Source organism: Notothenia rossii (assembly GCF_949606895.1).
Source record: "Notothenia rossii genome assembly, chromosome: 3".
NCBI lineage: Eukaryota > Metazoa > Chordata > Actinopteri > Perciformes > Nototheniidae > Notothenia > Notothenia rossii.
In genome coordinates, this window is record NC_136901.1 from 36109991 (window position 1) to 36134272 (window position 24282).

At 41.9% G+C, this 24282-nt stretch overlaps 2 protein-coding genes across 5 annotated transcripts in view; both read right to left on the reverse strand.

The window, feature by feature from the left end:
• Nucleotides 1-32: 32 nt before the first annotated feature.
• Nucleotides 33-12028, reverse strand: klc2 (kinesin light chain 2). Of its 3 annotated transcripts, none has more exons than XM_079667952.1 (14): nucleotides 11845-12028; nucleotides 9671-9916; nucleotides 9017-9347; nucleotides 7526-7742; nucleotides 7212-7401; nucleotides 6887-7060; nucleotides 6634-6733; nucleotides 4910-4959; nucleotides 4619-4686; nucleotides 4046-4154; nucleotides 3604-3753; nucleotides 3293-3417; nucleotides 2403-2460; nucleotides 33-2305 (listed from the first exon to the last, which is right to left on the reverse strand). In XM_079667952.1, exons 2-14 carry the CDS (start codon nucleotides 9896-9898, stop codon nucleotides 2222-2224), a joined length of 1884 nt encoding a protein of 627 aa, XP_079524078.1. In that variant the 5' UTR covers nucleotides 9899-9916; nucleotides 11845-12028; the 3' UTR covers nucleotides 33-2221. The 3 variants fall into 3 exon arrangements, with proteins under 3 accessions (XP_079524078.1, XP_079524079.1, XP_079524077.1); XM_079667953.1 differs by lacking the exon at nucleotides 11845-12028 and adding an exon at nucleotides 11360-11513 and having other exon boundaries at nucleotides 3610-3753; XM_079667951.1 differs by lacking the exon at nucleotides 11845-12028 and adding an exon at nucleotides 11360-11513.
• Nucleotides 12029-12799: 771 nt separating this feature from the next.
• Nucleotides 12800-24282, reverse strand: part of pacs1 (phosphofurin acidic cluster sorting protein 1) — a 49619-nt gene continuing 38136 nt past the window's right edge. The window contains exons 11-24 of one of the 2 annotated variants that reach the window (XM_079668923.1): nucleotides 23358-23438; nucleotides 22816-22937; nucleotides 22448-22583; nucleotides 22037-22141; nucleotides 21689-21795; nucleotides 20917-21071; nucleotides 20616-20726; nucleotides 19834-19936; nucleotides 19713-19755; nucleotides 19574-19616; nucleotides 19199-19337; nucleotides 17758-17996; nucleotides 17535-17654; nucleotides 12800-17055 (exon numbers count right to left, since the gene is read on the reverse strand). In XM_079668923.1, the coding sequence (XP_079525049.1) occupies nucleotides 16937-17055; nucleotides 17535-17654; nucleotides 17758-17996; nucleotides 19199-19337; nucleotides 19574-19616; nucleotides 19713-19755; nucleotides 19834-19936; nucleotides 20616-20726; nucleotides 20917-21071; nucleotides 21689-21795; nucleotides 22037-22141; nucleotides 22448-22583; nucleotides 22816-22937; nucleotides 23358-23438 (1623 nt within the window). In that variant the 3' untranslated portion in view covers nucleotides 12800-16936. Of the gene's footprint in view, nucleotides 17056-17534; nucleotides 17655-17757; nucleotides 17997-19198; nucleotides 19338-19573; nucleotides 19617-19712; nucleotides 19756-19833; nucleotides 19937-20615; nucleotides 20727-20916; nucleotides 21072-21688; nucleotides 21796-22036; nucleotides 22142-22447; nucleotides 22584-22815; nucleotides 22938-23357; nucleotides 23442-24282 lie in introns of both variants that reach the window. The other variant, XM_079668922.1, reaches the window with a different exon arrangement.

Below are 24282 nucleotides of genomic sequence, written 5' to 3' on the forward strand. Positions count from 1 at the left end.
AATGGTCAAATTATAGGAAATAAAGGAGACAGTTTGAAAAGTGGAGTTTGTATTTATTGAACCTTTTGATAAAATACACATTGGGTTGGCCCCTTCACAATGACACCCGTCAGCAGTATAGGAGCACACATAATGACCATCGATCTAGAACATTTACCATCTGAGTAAAAACTCCATAAATATTAGAGGGAAATCTTTCAGAACATTTACAACCATAGCAGTTTTAGATTTGTCTCTCGGCCGTTTTATTGTGCTTACTATTTATGGAGCTATTAATACACAGTCAGACGAACTACAGACGCTTCCAGCAAACCAACCCAGAGGTGAATACGTGATGAACGGTAGAGGATTGCTCAGTGTTACAGTCAGGAAGTAGACTAGTCCTAGAAGATGTTCTGGAAACTAAACATTCTGATGTGAACAGACATAGAAAGGATTGCTCTGTACATTATTTGCTGCGGACGACACTTAACGCACTTCTTCTCCCGCAACGTCTCTCCATACCATCATTTCTTTTTTCTGCCTGAACACTTACTTTAGGCCTTCTTTCCTTCATGCGTTCACTTCTACGTTACGATCTAAAACCTGCACCACGGCGCACAATCAGAAGCTGACAGATTAAGCACTTTCATTATTTTAGAGTCAGCAATGTGACGTCATCAAAAGGTGATTTTAAGAAAGGGCCGGTGTCAGGTTGTTGGGGAATTTGGCGATGGTGTGCATGCACCGTCGTGGACAAAATGTAACGATCCTGCATCCTCCCGTCTTAGAAATCTAACTCAGATTGTCAGGACAAATGAAGCAAAAAACGTTGTTGTTTCTTGACAATCTGATCCCAGTTGAAGCGACGCCACAACTTGCCTCGATACTTCACATTATAAGACGCGTACATTCTGTGGACACTTCTCTTGGTATTGGTCTTATTTTTGGTGGAAACAGCACAATACAAACATCCAGTGTGAAAGCCACCGGAACAGTCGATATGTAATTGAACATTCAAATGATTATCAGTACCTTTAACACAAAAAGCTCAGGTCAAAAACAGGAAACACAAATCATCAGGAAGGGCAACACTTCACACTGAGGATTGTTCCGTACAAAACGATACATATTCAGCAACATAAACACGGGGGAAACCTTTCACAAGAGGAATACATGGACACGCTGTTGATGCACTGCACCAGCTTTGATAAGGTAGTTATTCCTACATTGATTATGCTTTAGAGATATTTCCCTTCAGTAGCTTTCAGACTCATGGCAGTAAGCCTGGACGTGTTTTGTGAGGACCTGAAAGTAATGATTTTAGTGTTTTATTCAACTTATTTTCCAGTAGGTAGTATTGAGGAGACATTGTAAATATAATTTCAAATGAACTTTCTGACACTTTTATATCAAAGTTTAAAGAATGACTGATATAAACATGACCAGCAGAGGGCGCCGTAGGGGCTCAAAGTGCATCACGACTAAACTGAACCATGAGTCAGCAGAATTCAGAGATTGAGGTACTAAATGTATCAGCATTTAGGAACTTTTCATATTTCTTTGTTTTCCCGTCCTCCCCCTTTTAGATAAGAAGTATTTTCTTAGACCCAATAAAGTGTAAACCAAAAAAAAAAGTGCACTATTTACAAGGAAAGAAACATCAAATAATTTAAAACTGTATATACATAAAACAACAAGAAAGGCAAACAGTGAGGTTTAAATGGTTAGTGCTAATTTTAAATCTTAAATACCTCTGCTATCCTCGTTTTAATCAAAGCGGACGGTACCATTTGGACCGTCTGTGATATGCATGGAATGGGCGGTTAGCAATTGGGAGATACTCCATGCTACTGGTGAGATATACAGAGTGCAGACACTCCTCTCTGAACTGGAACCGGAGTACATTTAGCCTACGAGTGTCTGCATACTAAACACGGGACTCATCACGATGTGGATATACGCCACGGTGCTAAAACACGATGCGTTCAGGAGCAGACATTCCACGTTCTAGTAAGCAGCATGCTGATTAATGTGTATCTAAATATTCTCTTTAGTGATTGATGGCAGCGTTTTGTACAGCGAAGCAGCGACCGTGTCTAAACAGGATGACGCTACGCGCGGTGGTGTTTTTTTCTCTCTTAGTGTTCGTTAAAAAATATGCTGCAGGTGCAAGTGTCTGATCTCGCTTTAGAGTGTGGATCAAACCAAGCCTCTCCTCAGTCCCGCCTCCTCTCTCAGTCTAGCCAATCAGGGAACTGCGTCTGGATAGGTCCACGTTGCTGGAGCTGAGTCCCCTGCAGTCCGAGAGGCCGGGGGGGGCGTCCTAAAAACAGAACAGTAAATGCTATAACTTCTGTTGGACATTGTCAGATAAATACTATATTATATTTTTACATTTTGGGGATAATTGAACTTCGTACCTGTGTGGTCTCTTCCGTGCTCTTGTTGAGGAAGTTGAGGGAGCTCGCTCTCTTCATTCTGAGGAAAGCAAGACATCAAACAATTAGCCTAAAGCATTTAAACATCAAGTCAGAATGATGTCTAAGAACCGGTAGTCTATTTACTCCTTCGTTAATCTCCTTACTTACAGTTTTGAGAGATCTTATCATATGTCATTGTCATTCTAACACGCTCCAATACTTTTCTTAAATTCAGAAATACATCACATTATGATTATTAAAGACAAGTGAAAGTGATATTTTTGTAAGCTTTCAGCCACATATGTTGACCTCAAAATAACCGATAATAACCTTTATATCTCATTGGAAATTGTCGGACATTTTTTTTTGAAAAGACGGCTTATGTTTGGATCCCCATTAGCTGCAACATTGAAGTAGCTATTCGTCCTGGGCTCTGCATTACCTTTGGGAATGTTACGAGTAGGGCTGCTCGATTATGGCAAAAATCATAGTCTTGATTATTTGGGACAATAATTGTAAATGCGATTATTAAATGCGATTATTCATTGACTTTAAAAACATCCATTTACTGGAGAGAAAAAAATGTGAACAGTATGTTTTTAGCAGTTTATTACCCTGAACTTTAAGTATAATTAAAAAATATATATATATATATATATAAAAAAAGAAAAAGAAATGTAATAATAAAAAAACAATGTTTTTTTTTCGATTACGTTGTTTTCTTAATCGTTGCAAGCCATAATCGTTAATTGATATGATTAATTGAGCAGCCCTAGTTACGAGTACATTTTAATGAACAAAATCACCATTAGCACAATTGAAGTCATTGGTTACAGCCTGACTCCTAACAGCTGACTGTGTCCACGTGTTGGCAGTGAGTGTGAAGTTACCCTGGGTTCCGTGGCTCCTGAGGCCCGCTCCCCTGCAGCTTCTTCACCAGCATCTCGCTGCTCCTCCTCAGGGCGTCACGGATCTTCCCGAAGGAGCCGCTGCGCCGCAGAGACCCGTTCCCATCCTGAGGGGAACATGAAGCAGAACACCAAGTCAGCATTTACTGGACACATAGTGAGCACACTTCCTCTGGCTCCCTTCTCATATTTGATCACAGCACATGTAATATGACTCGTGTTGATCTTGTCCTTCACACCATGATCTTATTAAAACATGGATTAGTGTTACAGTTATCAATTAGTGTCCATACACTGACCCCGTTCCACTCCGCGGAGTCGTCGCCCTCGCTCTGCCCCCGCGGCCCGTTGATTCCCTCCCTGCTGTGTCGTCTGTCCCCCCCTCCGCCCCCCCCGTCCTTCAGCAGCTCCACCACCTTACTCTGGTTAATGGCATCAATTCCCTGAAAGACAGAGACACAAAAACACAAAGGTCAGAGAGAAAAGTACAGCTTCTTCACACAATGGCCGCACAGCAGGTCTTTATTACAATGTACACACATTAGCTCCATGACTGATCTGTAAATCATACTTTATGGGCGCATAAATCTCCGCTGGACGCCTGTTCAACTAATCAGGCTTCTCAACTGAAAGGGCCCAGACGACTAATCTAACAGCAGTAACTCAGCAGTCTGTGTGTGTGTGTGTGTGTGTGTGTGTGTGTGTGTGTGTGTGTGTGTGTGTGTGTGTGTGTACCTGTTTACGGGTCTTGCTGGCACACTCCTCCAGAGTTTCGGCCGCCTCCAGTTTGCCCTGACGACGGTACAGAGCCCCCAAGCTCTTCAGGGTTGTGTTCACAGTGGGGCTGAGAAAGAAAACGCACACACAAAAACAATGTTATTTATTTATTCACTTGTTTAATCGTTTGTATTTATCTTCAATTTAGCATCTTTGTCAATAAAGCTAATGACATTTAAAAACAAATCATTATTTTTCTCAACTAGATAACATTTTTAATGAACTGTTAAACTCAAATTGGTCTGAGTTTGACTTTTGTTCTCCTGGTACAAGGAGTAGATTTGTACTATATTAGCGTCCTTAATCTTGTTATGGATACAGGGGATTTTTTTCGTTGTAATGGTCTCTCTTGATAAACGACAAACATATCTGAACACATTTACAGCCTGTTCATATCAACACAGATTCAGTTAAGTCTGACAACCACAAGTACTCCAAAGACCACTACAATTCAACTGTATTTCAAAGTGTTATCATAAATAATTGTTATTTTCTTCATGATTGTTTGAATGTTTTCAACGTGTGACTCACCTGTCCACCTTGCAGGCCTTGTACCAGCTGCCATACTCTACATACGGGCCTGAGTCCTTACGTTTACCCTGAGAGGGGCGGGGACAGAGAGAAAAACAAGAGGAAGATAAAGATACAAAGAGGCAGAGAAGTCCTGTTTGAAACATGACACCATCAAAGCTTGTGAAACATGTCCCTGTTGTAATCTTTATTAGTCTGCTGCTCTCCCTCATTACGCTGATCAGTCCTTTCTATATGAACCTGCCTGCCAGACCCAGGGATGAACGGGAAACATCAACGTCTATCACTGACCTTGCTCTCCTCTCTCTCCTCTGCGTGCATCCAGATTGGTTTGTTGTCATCTGCAAAATGAGGACCAGAGAATATCAGAAATGTTCTTTGACGGACAGGATTCACTTTACAAGGTGATAGCAGAAACAAAACCAATAAGGAACATAACACATTGCTGATAAGATATCAAGGACCCTTTGAAGGACCTCAATTTTAAAGTGAAGCTTCTCTATTCATATATGAAGGAAATAACACAGTCTTGAATTAAAACCCATGCATTGGCCACATTCCTTTCTGGCCCTCATAAGGGTTTGATAGGCTTAGAGCAGCAGAGGAACACATGGACATTAAGCCTCTCCACACGCTGCCATGGCCCCAAATAATCCTCAGATCCGCTGAGAGGACTGAGGGCCACGGGAGAGCCATGGCTGTGCACAGAGTCTCAGACCACAACAAGAATCACAACACATAGCAATGTGTCAGAGGAATAGAAATGGATATATTCTGTTGTGAGATCAATCATTCTTCACGCCAAAAAGCCCCTGAGACCCTCTGAGACCCACGGGGCCGTATACCATCCCAAATATCACGTTGTGTTCAAAGCGTCATAACCAGAGACATGCCGTGTTTTTCCTCTTAAACTACAGAAACGGCAATAAACAACTATTTAGAGTTTTTCATTGAGAGGCGTTTACTTATTTCGGTGAAAATAATGTGCGTAAAGCTTTAAAAGATGCGGATAGTCTCACCTTGATTCTGGGGCATTGCTTATTGTTTCGTATGTTTTATAGATCTATTCTCACCCTCTTTGTTTGTGACGTAAAGAGTTTATGTTATGGAGCATTTCCACATCAGCATGGAGCGAGGTTTGAGCTCGTTTTGGGTTGCGTTTCCACTAGGCGTAGTTCCGGCTAGCGGGTACTTTTTCACAGTTTTCTGGCTCTCCAAAATCGAGGTTCTTTCCAGGCCAACAACCGGGCTGAGTATGCTAAACTGGTGAGAGAATCTACTACAACAAGATGAACATATTTGACCGTGATTTAATTGTAATCCACGTTTCAAAATGATGCCGAAGTAACAACATACTGATACCGGTTAGTAAAAACCAAGAATTAATGCTTTGACAAGTCTGCAGACAGACGGCAGGCGAAGAACCTTTTAAAATGCGTGTTTTCTGAACGGAGATCGGCTAAGCTAACGCAGTATATGTTATGGTTAGCAGTTATTTTGAATAAAATGAGTACAAAATTCAAGCTCCGTTTGAAAAATTCAAAGAAATGTATGGGCTAATATCCCCTATTATAATGTATAGAAGTCTCTAATGAGTGACATGTATGATTAGCTGAGGTTGTGCTGATTTCTTTGTATTATACTGTAAAGAAAGGACAATTTATAAGACAAAACACAAAAATATGCAAAAGCGGAAATGTCCCATGTGGGTCTCAGAGGGTTTAGGACACAAATGTCCCATGTGGGTCTCAGAGGGTTTAGGACACAGATGTCCCCAAAAAACATTGAAACACTGAGTTTTTTTTTCTTCTGATCAAGTTTTAGTTTGTATCAACTTGGCATTTCAAATGGTTATAATTCTAAAGATGAATGATTTGGTGGAGATGTGCTAAAGAGTGAAGATGGTTAAAGGTCAGTCAAAGTCTTTTCCTTAAAGAACGACTAACTTTCCTTTCAGTAAAGCACAATGTCAGTGTCATTGTGTTCACTCTAGAGAGGCTCAGCGGTCTACTCACTGTTGACGGATCCAAACTCCTTCTCGTGTGCTCTGGTCAGGATCTCTTTGTACAGAGCCTCAGCGTCTTTGAACTTCCCCTGCTTCAGGTAGCACGTCGCCTGAGGAGAACAATCTTTCAATTCACTAAATCCTCTTTGAACAGCAATAAAACACAGAACCACAGAATACGATGAGAGAGCAGAAAACAAACTAAAGTTTCATTACTGTATATCAAATGTATAGTTCAAATCTCTCTTGAAGGATGTCCTCACCAGGTTATTTTTGGTCTTGGCCACGTTGGGGTCATCGGCTCCCAGTTTGGACTCGTAGATCTCGAGGGCGCGTCTGTAGTAGTACTCCACCTCGTCGTACTTCCCCTGGTTCTGACACAGCAGCGCCAGGTTGTTCAGCTGCTTGGCCACATCTGGGTGGTACTTCCCCAACACCTGGACACACATGGAGGTTTACATTAATGCTTTTAGTTGAAGAAGTACTCAGATATCGTTTTTGTGAGTATGTATCGTTTATTTAAATGGTGGACTTTGAATAGAAAATATACTTTTTTTACATTAAGAGGTCGGCGCTGTGGGTCTTTACCTTCTCTCTGATCTCCAGCGCTCTCTTGCACAGAGGTTCGGCCTCCTTGTATTTCCCTCTCTTTCCGTACAGGACGGCCAGGTTGTTGAGGGTGGCGGCCACAGCAGGGTGATCCTTCCCCAGTGTCTTCTCTCGGATGGCCAGCGCGTCGTTCAGCAGGTGAGCCGCCTCTTTGTACTTGTTCTGATCCCTGGAGGACAAACAGAACGACTCAAAGCTCTCAAATGAGACTAGATATACCGTCTTCATCCCAAATGGGGAAACGTTTGTAAATTTGGAATATACAGTATGTGCACTTCCACTCCGTTCCTCACCGGTACACCAGAGCCAGGATGTTGAGCATGGTGGCGACGTCGGGGTGGTCGTGTCCAGAGGTTTTCTCCAGGTCCTCCAGAGCCTGTTTGCAGAGCGGCACGGCCACCTCGTAGCGGCCCTGCGAGGCGTACTGGATCACCAGGTTGTGCAGCGTCCTGAGGCGGGCCGGGATCTCGTAGCCCCCCTGCTGAGCCGCCACCTCTCCGCTGGGCTGGGCTGTGAGGACAGGAGAGAGGATATTTAAATGTCTCCCTATCCGTCAAATAAACGGTTTTCTTCTCCAACTGTTTGTCTCTCAAAGCACCTCGTCTCCTTTCAACTCCTGAACCTGACATTTCTCTTGTGATCCTGATGTCTAGTTCCCAAACTAGAGCAACATTTAATTGAATTATAAAAGGTGGAATAAAGATGAGACAACATTTCTGAGAAGTATTATTCAGTTCTTCATAAATAAACAGAGCAAACGGCAATTATGGGAAGCCCTACTCCCAGGCTAATGGAGCGGAGAGCTAACCAAGCTGCAGAGTGAACCGCACCGCATTAGTGACCGTCTGAGTGAAGCATCAACATGACCACATGTCCTGCTTCAAATCATTTATTAATCTTATCTAAACTATCTCCCAGTTTGACCGTTAAACTGTATGTTTTCCACTGACACAAGGAGCTGTGTGTGAGCCTGAGTTGAAATGACTCACTGACATGACTGTGAATGAAAGGAAGGACTGTATCCGGCTCTTATTTTGTAACTATATGAATAGAACAACTATGTGAAAGCAGATTAATATTTACACTCTATAAAATACCAAAAGGAAGGATTTTACAACTTGAACTTAAATAAACCCATGAATTATAAAAAGGGGTAAATCCAAGTGTCGCTTTGGTAATTATAGAAATGTGATTTCTACCTTCTTCATAGAGACTATCCCTCTATCTGACTTAACTTAAGACCGGTCATTCATAATGGAACAAAGGTTAGCTATACAAAAGGACCGACTGCCCGAAGCAAAACCAATTATCTCTGCTTCCTGTGTTCTACCACTGAAACACACCCTCCTCCAGTGTCAGGCTCCTGTTCATGCAAACTGGGATGGAAATCTTTTGTGTGTTCCAGGTTGTTTCTGCCGAGTCACTTTACTCCTTCCTAAGGGGTTACCTTAAGGCTAAATAGCTCTTCCAGGCATCACTTTCAAATATGATTGCACTATTACCTTGAGTTGAAACAACGAGTCAGCTAAATGATTCATTCCATGAAAGAATATTTAATTTACAAGGATTAAAATAATCGATTTAATTGATTAAGTGACTTTTCAGGCAAAATAAAGCTGAATATTTGCTGCTTCCTTGTGTTTGGTCTGGACTATTTGTGGGTTTGAAACGCACGGTCAGACTCTCAAAGCATTATGTAATCTTGAGTTTGAGGAAAAACAATGTGTAGATTAATATATAAGGAGAATAAGCATTACTTTGTTAGCATCTCCTAAAGCACATACCTGGCCCCTGGTCGTCATCGTTGGGGAACAAGTCGTCCAGACTGTCCTTCGAAGTGTCTCCTCCACTTCCTCCCCCGCCAGAGCTCTGGTTCTTATCCTCCGACGGAGACACGTCGTCGTCAAACTTCTTGATCTGGTTCATGAACACCAGGTGCTTCTTCTCCTCCTCCAGCTGTGCCACGCTCTGCTCGCTGCGCTGCAGTTTGTGCTGCGTCCCGGCCAGCTCGTCCCGCAGCCACTGGTTCTCCTGGCAGAGCCGGCGCACCTGAGCCCGCAGCTTCTGCTTCTCCGACTCCACGGCGCTCAGGTGGCTCGACAGGGCGATGATCACCTTTGAGAAAGATGGGACTTTTACACACTGTGGATAATTTTGACTTAATTACTGCAAGGACTCCCCTCTTAATGAAGACTTATCCATCAAGAATCAGAAAGCTTTATTTGGTTGCTATGGAAGCAATGCCTATTTATTTATTTATTAACTTTGTGGATTGCTCATGTTTGTGCTAGTGGCTTTAAAAGGGGGTATGTTTTGTAGGGATTTCTCTGTGTGGTTTTAGAATGTGCGTCATAAAAGATCCCTTGTGTTTTAGCTGCAAACCAAACCTAGCTACGCGTACAGATAAATAACCTGAACCTGGCTCCGTATCGTGTTACCTGTGCCTCTCCCAGGCCCAGCTCGATGGCCTCCAGACTCTTGCGCAGCAGGCCGGATTTCTCCTGCGCGGCGGGGGGCTGGGCGCAGTCCAGCAGCGAGTTGAGGATCTGGGCGTGTTCGCCGCGCAGCGTCTCCAGGCCCTGCATGACGGCCTTGGTGTTGAGGACGATCTCATCCTGGCTCAGGCGCTCCAGGCCTTCTTCACGAGGATACACCATTGTGGACATAGCCTGGTTTCATACACACTGTGGGGAAAGGAAGAAGACAAGGCAGACAAATCTTACAAGAAGGACGTTATCGGGGAAAGGAGACTTGTTTTTGCTGTGTGTGCGTTTTGTTTTTCACGTCCTGTACTGCTTGAAATTCTCATAATTCACACAAGGTCATGTAGGGGAGGACAACAAAAAGAACGACAAGATAAAAAAGAAAGTAAGTTTCTCTTTCCCGCAGTGCTCCCTTTCTCTACAGTTTTAAAGAAGTCAAGGGCTGAACAATAGTTTACAGTTTCATAATAACCTTACGTAACCCTTGGGTAGTAAGGCGAGACAGAAAGCTGTGTGTGAGAGTATGAATAACCCAGATTACTAAAAGAGGATTCATCCGAGCTGGACAGTGACGCAGCAGCTGCCATTGACCAGTAAAGCCAATTAAAGTGAGACGCTGTCACATGACTGAGTGGGTCTCTGCTGGGTAGAGCAGCTCTGAGTGATGATGTCAACATCAAACATTACAGGAGAACATTCTCAATTGAACCCTGATGTAGCGGGAAAGGACAACATTCAAACTGCTTGGATTAACAATATCTGGAGTTATTCCACATCAGGTTGTAGACAGAGCCCGGCCCAGTAAATAGTCACTTCCTTTCCCGCAGGTCTGAATATTGAGCAGCTGTAAATGAGACCGTTGCAGCAGGACAGAGGAGGCAATTGTGCAACATCGTGACTTTCTCTCTGTTCCTGCTTTCATGGAGGAGGTGCACCTGTTCTCCTCTCTCCCTTATTATGTGTCTATCTCTCTCACCCATCCTCCCCCCCTCCTCTTCCCTTCCGCCTCATACACTGACTGCAATGCACCAATATTCACACATCCTTTCAAATGCTCCGTTTGCAAAATGCATAGAGGTGAAAGTAAAGAAAATACAAAATTAAAGCATCCGGATATAATAATTTCGCTTATCCAGGCTTTTTTTTTTACGTGTCTATTTTAAGCTACAAATGGATAGATGAGCCGGTGGATGGTCGAGGCCTGTGCCCGGGATGGGCGGCAGTGTTTGGCTTGGCATCATATCAATCAAGGTGACCGACAATAGAGAGGACTGATCAAAGAAAAGGCAAAGCTTTTAAAGATGATTCCGAAAAAGAATCACTGAAAATGCGTGAAAATGTCCGACATGTTTGTAAACAGTGCAGGCCCGAGCATCAAGATATTACACAAAAACACACTGATGCACATTATATTAGGCGACTGTATAGTATATACAATATGCAAAGATAAGAATATGACAAGATTCATTTTAAAAAGTGCTGTTTTTTAGGTAAAAACACAGGCGAGGGGTGACTCGGATGACACATTTATGGACCTCGCCGAGGATGTAGCGTTTTATTTGACAGCTTGCTAAAATTATATCTATTTCAGCAACGTAACTATCGAATTCATGTAATTTCAATATTATTAATCCGTATATTTACCTTCATCGAAGACAAGTGCGATGCTTTCTGTCCTTCGAACAAAGCGTCAGGACAATGTTGTGATGCTCCGGACAAACTAGTGTCAAGTCTACCGACGTAAAATAAACTGCTTCCGGTTGTGTTTTTCAAATTAAAACCGTATTGTAGGTTGAAGACGTCTGCAATGTAGGCCTATCAAACACGACGAAGTTTTAATTAAAGGCAGTGATGATTCAGCCAAGAAATGAATGTTAACGCCAGTTGGTTCGAAAAGCTAACAGTTGATTTACCGTTAATTCTAACTTTACTTTGGACGAAGCTAGGGGCTGTGAACTTCCGTTAGTTTACCTGTGTCGTTCATTTCACGCTTCTCACGTTGTTTGTTTTGCACATGGCACACTAATATAGCTTATTTATCACTTAGTTTAGCTAAATACGATTAGCTACAGCGTGTTAGTTAGCCAAGCTTCAAGCAGTTCATTAACGTCTGTTTCACTTCAACTTACCCAGACCGTTACTTCAAAATTCAGGCCGGCTGGAAAGCTATTATTAAACATGCCGGTACTGACTGGTCATCCCCTCAAAAACGTATATTCAGTAACAAAGAAGGAAGTCATTTTTGGATATTTCTCAAATGGGACAGCTAGGAGAAGAAAAACGGCGGTTCTTCCACAATTTAACAATCAAAGATGAAGTAAAATGTCAAGATGAATTGTTGCGTTGGCCATTCTCCAAACTGGGCGGGAAACAATCCTGCGCATGCGTACAGCCAAACTGGCGAACTAGCTAGCCTCCCATCGACTTAGTTCTTCTCATAAAACTGATTTATTTTATATATAATTAATAAAGCATTCAGAATCATTTGGAATTGATCAAGTATATTGTCCCTAACTAATTCAGATTCAAAAAGTAAACAATTAAACACGTGTGTTCACGTAACAGGATGTAGTTAGAAGTGAAGCCTCTTGCTGTGCTCATACTCTTTGTGCTCCCATTCAAAGACGAACCAGGGCATCAGGGTAGTGAGAGGCCCTCTGTGTGTACGACTGACCTGCTTCACAAGCATTATGTGCACGATTTATTTTCAACGTCACTCTTTATATCACCATCTAAAATACTACGATGACCCATTTTAATTGTTTACCATTAACATTTACAATGACTATCAATATATCTCAATATTTTGTGTATTTGCATTAAACATGAATGTATTTTTTGTCCTGCATGATAACTATTTTCTGTTAAGTTTTATTGCAGTTTAACTAGCTTGTAAGTATTTACTTATTATGTTTGCTTATTTTTCCGTCATTTTGATTTCTTATTGCAAGCCCATTGCTTCCATAACTCAAATGGAAAGCATTAACAGCTAAATAAATGTTATATATTGAAACCTAACTGTTTAAGTAAGTATAAAGAAGCTATAAAAGCAACAAACGCATACACAAAAGCATGAGGCTGAGCTACAAATCAGGAATATCTTTATTTAAAAAAACAAAATAATGAACACTTCCACTTTTCATCCCACATCTGTTTGATTGACAAACATAATCATGAAAAAGCAGTTCTACAAAACATGTCAAATTAAGAAAAACAAAACAAAAAAACAGAACTAGAATACAATATTACAAGTACTATCTGATATGTACAAGCATTATAGTTTATTATAATTATTGTTATAGGCAAAAGGCAAAGAAGCTGAAGACTGCTGCTGAAGAAACAATGGCATGTGCAAAATACTCTCCACAAGCTTAGGACGCGCTGAGCGGAAATCTGCCAGAAATCTACTGCTTAGGCAAATGTTGTTCTCATGAGGATATACGGCAGAATGTACAAGCTGTCAGGGAATATGGACAATATCATTTCAGATGATTTTAGAAAGCTAAGCTTGTGGAAGCCTGGTGAAGAACGCTCTCATCGTCAGAGGTATATCTGAGGACGGTGGAGGGACAAGACACTGCTGATCACTGACGGAGATTATTGACGGACCAAACAGCTCCGAATCTCTAACCAAGACTAGTCAAGGACAGAGGAACCATCGATACACCGTCACAAACACACACAGGTACAGGTACAGGTAAAAACACTCAGGAACAAATTCAAGACTTACATACGGAACAACCAGTTTTTTTTTTTTAAAGAGACAGTAGGAAAATGTGTAAACTGGAACTGTTGTTGATGAAAGATGAGAAAAAAGTTCCTCCAACTTTGAAATGTTGACTTCAGATCAAGGATCGCTTTGTTGTTAATGAATTATCAGAGATCCAAAGAAACCCACACATCTAGCTGAGTAAAGTCACATTTTAGTTTTGGCAGTGATTTTGTTTAAAATTCCTTTCTTTCAGTAAAAAAGAAAATCCAAATTCAGTTCAATCACTGAGCGCCAGCTGACCTTTAACCCCTCTGTGAAGACTGCAAGAGGAAGAGGCATCAATAAACTAGACTTGTCTACCTTTTAGTAAAAGTTTAGATTCACATCATTGTAATAATAACGCCAACAACACTACAAGGCAAAGAGCGTTTTAGATCGTAAACAGAGGACAATTTCCCATTCACTGTTATAGTTCAAGTTTAAAAAGATCAAGCATTTTTTATTCCATCTATAAATGTTGGAACGTTTTCTTCAAATTTCAAACATGGTTTGCCTTCACCTACTCAAAAGGAGCTTTCTAAGTCGCCACTCATGCCTTTATTGCGTGTTAAGCTGTTACAATGCAAAACGCGAATTAAAGGTGACATATTATGCTAATTGTTTAGGTCCATGCTCTATTGTTGGTTTCTACTGTAAACATGTTCATATGCTTCAATGTTAAAAAAAACTGTTATTTCTCTCGTACTTTCTGTTTGAATATACCTGTATTCACCCTCGGTCTGAAACGCTCTGTTTTAGCGCCTGTCTCTTTAAGAACCTTTCTGCTCTGATTGGTTGGCGTTTCTGGGGGCCTTAGATCCAAACCTTTCACATTGTAATAATAACTTCACATTAATAAAGTAATTAGTGGCCAATTATGAAAGCTTGTATGTGTTCGCTCTAAGAGGTCCTGTGATGATTGTACTTGTTTTCTTATCAAAAGTCTTAGGGGTTAACTTTAATAACTGCCAATTGTGTTTACTTCTAACCTTTTTTTAAGAGCAGGTGTTGGTATTTAAAATGTAATTTATGTGGAATTAAAAAAACCACTCACTGATATTAAGGAATAATGAAACCCTGTCTTTTTACCAGCCCTTAACTAGTTCTCAACGTAAGTGTACACACTTCTAAATGGGCCATTAACTGTTTGCCACAAAAAAGTTTGGGTAAATTCCACTGTTAATGTAGACTTTACAATGAATGCACTGGACTGGTGGGACCTTCAATGTGTAAAGTCAGTTTTAGGCCAAATAACCAAATTGTCTAGCAACACAACTACTTGTGCCTGAAAACTGCACCTTTAAACTAAATGCTATACATTCAAATATTTGGAAGGACTTATAATCAATCGACACCAAACTGAGTGTTTGTTCATCGGTGACGGACGAGCTGTTAGTCAAACAGCCAGTGAACTAACAAGCAAATCCTTTAGTTTGAAACCATCGTGTAACAGGTGCTGTAACACTGTAATATCGACACAGGGAACAAATAAATCAAACCAACAAAAAACGCATTTGAATCAAGACATTGGCATTAACACTATTAAAATAAAAATGCTAATACTTTACTGGACATGGAGAGAGTTACTTTGTAGGCGACACAAGGCAAAACAACTGCTTTTAGACCACAACTGCAGATACATTCTTGGATTGAAATATAATCAAATTACTTTAATAAAACGTTATCTACTTTATGAGTGTTTGATGTCAAAGCACTTAGTTGTGGTAAAAATCTGCATCTGCATTGTGCCACGATACAAAGTAAACAGTATGACCACCGCAGCCCTAATCAATGATGTTGATAATGACCACATCATCATCCACACACACACACACACACACACACACACACACACACACACACACACACACACACACACACACACACACACACACACACACACACACACACACACACACACACACACACACACACACACACACACACACACACACACACACACACACACACACACACACACACACACACACACACACACACACACACACACACACACACACACACACACTCCTCCTATTTAGTGATTTTTTTTTTTTGTCAACGTTTCCGACAACATTACATTTATTTCACCACACACACTGTTACCGGTTACTGTACTCTCACTAATTACCCCACGACATCTTAGAGAAAGCATGTAGCAGACCTATGCCAAAAGTACTCACATCAACCCAAATATTTATTTATATTTTCCCGATGAAATTAACTATTATTGACGAGTCTTTAGAATAATGGAAAAAGCTTAAAAAATGAGGTTTCCTTTGACCAGGTCTGCTGTTTTCACTGAAGTAAAAGCTGCCATCCTGTTGCCAATAAGGAATATTGTTTTGGGGGCAACTGACATACGACATTGTGCTTTATTGCAGGTGTTTAAAATCCTATATTTGCGGTGAAGATACTCATGGTGGTAAAGCAGAGTTTATACATCTTTTTCGACTTTTTTATGCATTTCATCGTTGCATACTCGCTTGTGTTGATCTATTTTGACCAGCCGTGCTCTGCCAACACCCAGATGTGTCTTCGTGAGTGCATAGCAAACGAGAAAATAAAGAAAACTGCACGTTGTAGTATCCCCTGCTTTGAAATCCTGGAACTCTTCACAAAAACGTACACTATGGATCACAAAACAGCGTCAATAACTATTGTTCACAAGAGCACAATTTAAAAAAAGACACTTCCCATTTATATATATTATTTTTTGTTTGGCATTTGACATCCAAATCACTTATTTTGGTACAGAAAAAATATTTTAAATTATATGGAAGCCCTTAAAATAAAAAATAATAATAATGGGCCTGTTTTTAACGGCATCTGTGGATGTATGTGAGGTGGAGGAAATCACATGCAAGCCTTTAGTTTGACTGCATTGTGTGAATACAGGAGCCTCTCCTTTGTGTTTTCAGCGACTCATGCATACACTGAAGCCCTGTTGTGTTTTTTATTTCGAGTTACTCTGTTCCGGCACGTGAGTGGTGTATCTGTTAGTTTGGAGCATGCACGTGTGGATGGGGTCTTGAGGAAAGCGAGAGTTTAGGGTTCGGTCTTTAAGGGCTTGAAATAGGTGAGTCGTTACATGCTATTGCATTCCATAGAACGGAAACGTAAATGGCAGTTAGCTAATAAACTTGTGCTGTAAGCCCCTTGTAAACACACACACACACACACACACACTGTACATTCACGTGTGCATGGACACTCGCCACACACACAAACAAACACACACAAAAAGGGCATTAAAGTGACTAGTAACAACGCAGCACCCCAACACCACCCTCTTCCTCCTCCTGACGAATAAGACGACTGTAGCCAAAATGAAACTAAAGAAAGAAAAATTGTCCGGCCACTCGGCGTCTTCTCTCTGGTCTGAGGCGGGGTCTTTGCGCGTCCGTGTTACGGGATCAAGGAGGGTCGAAGGTCAAGTCAGGGTCAGAGGAGTCGGCTGGTGCTCACCCCTAGGAGGGGGGCTTGCTGTAGCCGTAAAGTCCGACAGGAAAGTATTTGACGTGAGTGGGCCACTGAGCGGCGAGCTGGAAGAACTTCACGTCGTTCCACTCCACGCCGTCTATTGCCACTGCAGGGAAACAGAAACACTCAGCTGAATAACAGGAGGAGGACAACAACTATGCTGTGTTCACACCAAATGCAATGCAATTCATCTGCTTCAAAACATCAATATGAACCCAAAACAAACAGATTTAGCAGTCATTTAATCAGAATAAATGGATGAAAAGGATTCCAAAATGACTTCTTTATGATTAAGATTTGTGTAAAGCCTAAATTCACGAGTTGTCGGGTCCGTCTGTAAGATGAGAAGCAAACAACTTTTAAAATGCTTGTTTTATGAATGGAGTTTGGATCAATCAGGGTTCGCTGAAGTTGTAGCTGCTCCATCATTAACATGAGGCATAAATACGACCACATCATCTGCATATTCGGGTTGCCCACCGTTTTCTTATTGGCTTTGTATGTCATGGCACCATAATCCTCATAATCACCGATACAAACACATTCAAAAGGACTTGGAGGTCACCATGTTGTCCTTCAGGTTACCTTGGAGGAAGGTCTGTTGCTGCTTGGCGGAGCAGATGAGTCGGCTGATGCCTTCGATGACCTGACTCTTTGAGTCTACGTCCTTCTCCTTCGGCTTCTTCCCCAGGAAGATGGTGGGAACTGCGGAGAGGCAGAGGGAAATAATCATGCAGCTGGACCTAGAACAGGAAAGAAGAGTTCCTCTAACATCTGAGGATATCCACTCTTGGGCTCCTCGTCTCACCTTTCTTGTTCTTCTCCTTGGTGACCACGGTCATGGCCATGGTGCTGACCTGGGCCTGTGTGTCGTTGCTGCCCTCCCCCGGTAGCCTGCTGACCTGCAGCGAGCGGAAGGCGCTCTTCAGCGTGTTCTTGCCGCCCGTGTCGCGCCGCTCGCCATCCCGCCGCTTCTCCGCCAGAGACGCCAGCCAGTAGTCCACCTGCAGACCGATGGCGTCCACGCCGTGAGACATGCTGGGACTCCTGAGGACGGAGAGTTAAAGAAGCAGTTAGAGAGAAATACAAGATCAGGAGGGCTCACAACTCCTTTTCTGGACCTATATCACTCCAACTCTTTTGTATTATGTATCATCCTTTTCCCCTTAACATATCTTTGTTGAATCCTTAAAGCTGAAGTCAAGTTTTTTGTTAGATTCCATAAAAAACTGCTTAAGAAATACATATAGGCAATGGCACAAATTGTGAATATGATATGATATTGGGGAGCTTTTTTCAGTTTCGCCGTGAGCAGAGTTGCAGAAACTCGGGGGGAGTGTAGTGAGTGTACTGTGATATTACAATCTATGAAATGGCATCGATTATTGTACACTATAATGAAATAAAAAGACTTGTAAAAAAAAAAAGAAAAAAAAAAAAAAGAAACTCCAGATCTGCATCAAATGCAACCATCCCTCTGAGGCGCACTGCCTTTGAACGATCTGCATTTTCGTTTACGGCCATCAAGCACTGGAATACTCTTCCAGTTTAACTCGTTTTCTTATGGTGCGAAAAAAATGATATTAAGCAACCAGTCATGCCAACATGAATTACACTGTAGTCTGAGTTTTGAGCAATGTTATTATTTGTTTATTGATTGTTATGAACCTGCTTGAGGACCACAGATGGAAATGAGCTATTAGCTATAATCTGGCATATTGCATCTCTTCTCTTTGCTGAGATTAATGTTTTTGTATGCATGGTCCTTCTATAAATACATACAAAAAATATAAATATGATTTTGTGCCAACAGTAACTTCATTCCAAACTATTTTTAAAGAATGCCAAACTACATTTAAAGATGCTTGCACCGAATGCATTCTGCAGAGGGTGGGATAGAAGATTAGATAAGACACAGCAGGAGGAGAACATATCAAATGTATCCAGCAGAGGAAAACAGGACTGAAGTATCAAAGAGAATATTGCTGCCAGAAACTCAATATTCAACATTTAACATAGATATCTTGTTTCAAGGTGTTCAAATCTTTCTCTTTATTGAGAGTAACATCATTTATACATTTGAGAAAATAACATATTTTACCTTTTAATCTGCTATTTTGTTTTTCATTTGAATGGCAATGGAATCATTTTACAATTGAGTTATTTTTAAGATGGATGTTTCCCCCCTGACCAAAGGGGTGATGAGGGACACATTCTAAACAAGGAGAAATCATTCAGGTCACTCTTACCCTTGTACTGTCAGGACGCTGCCCATAGAGGGGGAGGAGGGGGGTGTGGCCGCCTCTTTAATCCCCGTGGGGGAGCCGTGGGAGGGCGGAGACGTGGAGGGGACGGCCAAGCTCACTGACATGCCCTCTTCTGTATCTCCTGGAGGATCACAGAAGAAAATGTACATTATTAGCGCCTTCTATATTTTATTTAGACTCACAGAACTGTTCAATTCCTCTGCTTACAGTCCAAATATTGATATTATAAAATAAAGTCAGTAATTCATTCCACTGTACATTATTTAATTTAACTTTCTGTTCGTCCTATTCCATTTTAGATGCATGGTAGTATACCTGGAATTCTTTCTTTCATATCTTAAGTAACCGTTCACTGACCTGTTGGAGAAGGACCCGACTCGATGAGACCAACTTTAACCACCTGGAAAACAAGAAGCAGAAATGTCTAAAATCAGCAACAATTCTTCGATTCAGATCTGATTTGGCAACCTCCTGCGATATATAGAGTAAATCTTACCCCTATGAAGGGAATAAACTTCTGGTAGGAGTCTTCATCTCGCCTGGAAAGAGAAAGGACACAGATTTGTGAGATCAACATCAAGGGTTCTTGTTTGTGTTTTGTGTGACTCTGCACTCACGTCCTGTGTTTGCAGGTGAGCATGGCCTCAGCGATGGGCAGCTGGTGTGTGACCGTGGCTCCGCTGATGTACTGCGAGATTCTTGCCGCTACATCCAGCTGATCTGTGGAGGAGAGGGAAGCATGTGTGTGTTTGTAGGGACCCAATCAGTGTTAATTTCGTCAACGAAAACTATGACGAAAAATGTTCGTGAACGACCTTTTTTACATGACTAAGACGAGACGATGACGAGCTAAAAATAGATTCTTGATAACGAAAACTATGACGAAATTTATATTTAGTTTTCGTTGACAAGACGGGACTAAGGTGTTAATGGTGGACTATCGGACATTCAAAATGCAGCATATTTTCCCCCAAGTGTCCGTCTTGTCTGTCAAAATGCATCTTACGTTTCTAACTTGCAATATCATTATTTCCGCTCTCTTCACTCCAGAAGAGCGATCTCCCTGTGTCTCTCTGTGTGCGGGGGGCGGGGCCTAACAGACATGCTGCAGCGGACACAGATCTGCCAGGGACGGAGCGTTCAGAGAGCATAGAAACACATTTTGACTAAAATGTGATTTTTCATCGACTAAAAGTGGGCTAAAACGTTTTGAGTTTTCGTCGACTAAAACTAGACTAAAACTACGAAGGATAGGAATGACTAAAATGTGACTAAAACTAATAACCATTTTGGTCTAAAGACTAAGACTAAATCAAAAACAGCTGCCAAAATTAACACTGGACCCAATATCACCCACATAGGTGTTCAATCAGGGCCTCATGGAGGGGGGAGGGGGTACCTGTCTGTGGGGGCTCAGAGCGGCTGAACACGTCTCTCCACGCCCCGTCCAGGAAGGAGGAGCTGTAGCGGTGGTCAAGGGCGCCGAGGTGCTTAGCAACCGGGTGTGAGCCTGATGGAGAAGATGGAGCAAAGTAATTGGATGGTAAGTGTTGGACAATACAGCACAATCAGTGAGAACAAATACAAATGTAATAAAAGCAAAGGTATGGTTCAAAACATTTTTAAGATACTAGCCGCTTATAACAGTCCCATTTATCCCAATATGTATCCTCCATGGAAACAGCCGCAGACTCTCTTACCCAGAGGCACGACCAGGAAGCGCATGTGGTTGAGCCAATCGGAGGTCTTGTTGGCGAGCTGAGTGACAAAGAACTGCAGGATTGCTCCCAGGTAACTCTGGCTGCCCACCGCCGCCACCTTCACCGCCCTGGGCATGGACGAGTTACAGTTACAGCTATGGGGGGAGAGAAAGAGAGAGAGAAGGGGGAGGAACTGTTTAATTTGCAGTGATGTAAAACTATGGTAATGATCACATCTTAACATCGGAGAAGGAACACCAATTATGAGCATTTTTCGTTAATGATGAAAAAGTTAGAGGATGACAAAGTTATCCATTAATGAAAATACACCTTCCTGTTTGTAACCAAAACACATGGAGCCTCTTAAGTGAATACATTTGACTCAGATTGGATGGACACAATACAGATAACACTCTTCTTAAAGGCTAACTGTTGAGAATCCTAGTTCTTACAGTTTATAACCAGTTGGTATCTCAACACCGTTTACTTTGACTGTATCACCTATTTTCCTTTATATGCTCTGGCAAAGTCCAACAAAGTTAACAGAAGGGACAGATGGAGACAAAACAGTGAGGGGGAGAAATAGGTGAGATATACAAAGTATTGTTTTGGCATGAACAGAAGTTATAGATGTGGAGTCAGGAGGGCAAAGAGGAGGAGAGATGAAGCCTGAGGAGATGAGTCATCCTGCAAGCCAAGGGATGGTTTGACTAGAAGTGTGTGTGTGTGTGTGTGTGTGTGTGTGTGTGTGTGTGTGTGTGTGTGTGCTCACAATTTCTGGATGCGGGTGAGCACGGCCGACAGCACCGCCTGGATTTCGGCGGAGGAACACGTGCAGACCACGGGGTGTCTCTGTACCTGTAGCTGCTCTGCAACATACTGCACACACACACGGAATAATGATGAAAACACACACACACACACACACACACACACACACACACACACACACACACACACACACACACACACACACACACACACACACACACACACACACACACACACACACACACACACACACACACACACACACACACACACACACACACACACACACACACACACACACACACACACACACACACACACACACACACACACACACACACACACTTACCTGCCCTTGCCAGTCGGTGCCGTTTACCAGTATCAGGCTTTCGGGGAGAGCGGAGTCTGATAGCAAAATCTGGTTCAGCTGGTCGTACACCACCTTCCTCAGGAGCTAAACACACACAAACACACACACACACACACACACACGATGAGGTCATACACTTCCCTACAGCAACACATTTACTCTTCAGATGACTCATGAGCAAATCAATTATTCATTCCCGAGCTCCTGGGAGTCACAGATTATAGTTTGTGTTCTTTACCTTGGAAAAAAACTAAACAAAGAGGTGGACAAAGAACAAAGGCCGTTTTTTTTGTAAATGTCTGTACTGCCACAGGATGATTCATGTCCGTATGCTCCGGTAAAATGATTGTGTAGCTCATGATAAGGACTGAGGAAAGGATGGTAATTTACGGGCGTGCTGTGTCCCAGCTCCGGGGATCTCTCGGAGTCGGAGCTGTTGGTGCGCTCACTCAGGGGCTTGGACAGCTGTCTCTCCTTCATGGGGGTGCTGATGCGCTTCTGTCGGGGCGTGTTGCCTCCATCCAACCTGAGGGAGACGGAACAAAGGTGTCAGCACGACTAAAACAAGCTCAAATGACATCATAGATTGCCAAGATATTCAGTGTTGAATGCAGGAATAGATACAAATGCTGTACAAATATGAACCTATCAAATCATACAAATCTAGATGCATAAATGCCAAAAATATTTAAATAAAATGAAATATCTCAGTTTGGCACCATGTGTGTTTTTTATTGTGATTTGGGGTGATTGGTTACCTTGGTGATGGCATAGCCTGGGTTTCACTTTTGCTGTTCTTCAGAGGCGTACGGGGCTTCTCTGCCACTGACACCGTGATGCAGGGGCCCACCTCAGCAAACAGCTCCTGATCTGTTAGCTCCTACACACATACACACACTGCCAGTGTCAGAAAAAGGAGATACTCCGACTCTCCATTACTTTTTATTTCACTCTTTCTTCCGTTCTCTCCGTCTCTCTCAATCTGTCTCACTTACAGCGCAGATGGCAGCCAGTTCCCGATGGAGCGCTATTAACAAAGATCATTAACTCTCTCTCCTTCACACACACACACACACACACACACACACACACACACACACACACACACACACACACACACACACACACACACACACACACACACACACACACACACACACACACACACACACACACACACACACACACACACACACACACACACACACACACACACACACACACACACACACACACACACACACACACACACACACACACACACACACACACACACACACACACACACACAGAGTCATACCAGTGTGTCAGTCTCAGATAGAGCCTCCTCCAGGTTGCGGCTGCGGGAGGTTTTCATCTTCTCAATAGGAGGCTGCTCCCCCTGCTGGGGAAACGAGGAAACTGCATTCAGGCTACAGGCTTAATGGGACTGGATTTTTTGAAAATAAAGCAATTACAGAAGTTATTTTGCAGCAACAGGAAAAAAACATTATAACCAATCTTTTTTACTGAATTGAAAGCAGACGTTTTCCACTGAAAACATATTTTCAGGAAGTGTGCAAACACCACTCCCAACACTGAAAGGCTTACTTCAGCATTACTGCTAAAGAGGGAACTGCAGTGAAATCCATTCAGCACATTCAACACTCTTTCTATCGAGCAGATGGCAACCGTAAAAGAGCTATTGGATTCCTGCTCCATTAAGCAAACCTTTTTGAATTTTTTACATTTGCACACCGCCCCTCCTGATGGGCCATTTTAACAGGCTTCACATTCTGGATGTTTCCCTCATCAATGCAGAGACGCATGTTGTGTTTAAGCTTCAATTAAAAGTGTTTCCTTCCAGTTCTTTATATCACTGTCTCTATCCAGTACCACGGATAAACTGTCTGAAGCACTTTGTTGAATAAGTACTAGGTTAGGACTATGTGTTTATTGTGTAATTAAGAAAACATTTATAATTACATCAACACATCTCACAGTGAAAATGTCCAAGATGTACAACATGTTTGAATAATTTGAGTAAAAAGTCTTTAAAAATAGTTTTTTTAAGAAAATAATTTGAATACAAATATCTACATTTTGGTTGTATATTTTGACTGGCTGTGACTGGATCAAACAAAAAAAAGTTATTTATTTTCAGATTGTTGATTTAAGGCTAAGGTACATTGGCTATGTGTAGTCCTAGGTAAGTATTGTACCTGTATCACTAGTCCATTGTACAC

Coding starts and splice junctions, on each gene's coding strand:
- klc2 (XM_079667952.1), bottom strand. CDS start 9,898: ATGTCCACAATGGTGTATCCTCGTGAAGAAGGCCTGGAGCGCCTGAGC. Junction 6,734..6,886: donor CCAAGACCAAAAATAACCTG/GTGAGGACATCC, acceptor TGTTCTCCTCAG/GCGACGTGCTACCTGAAGCA. Junction 4,155..4,618: donor AAGGCCTGCAAGGTGGACAG/GTGAGTCACACG, acceptor TTTCTTTCTCAG/CCCCACTGTGAACACAACCC.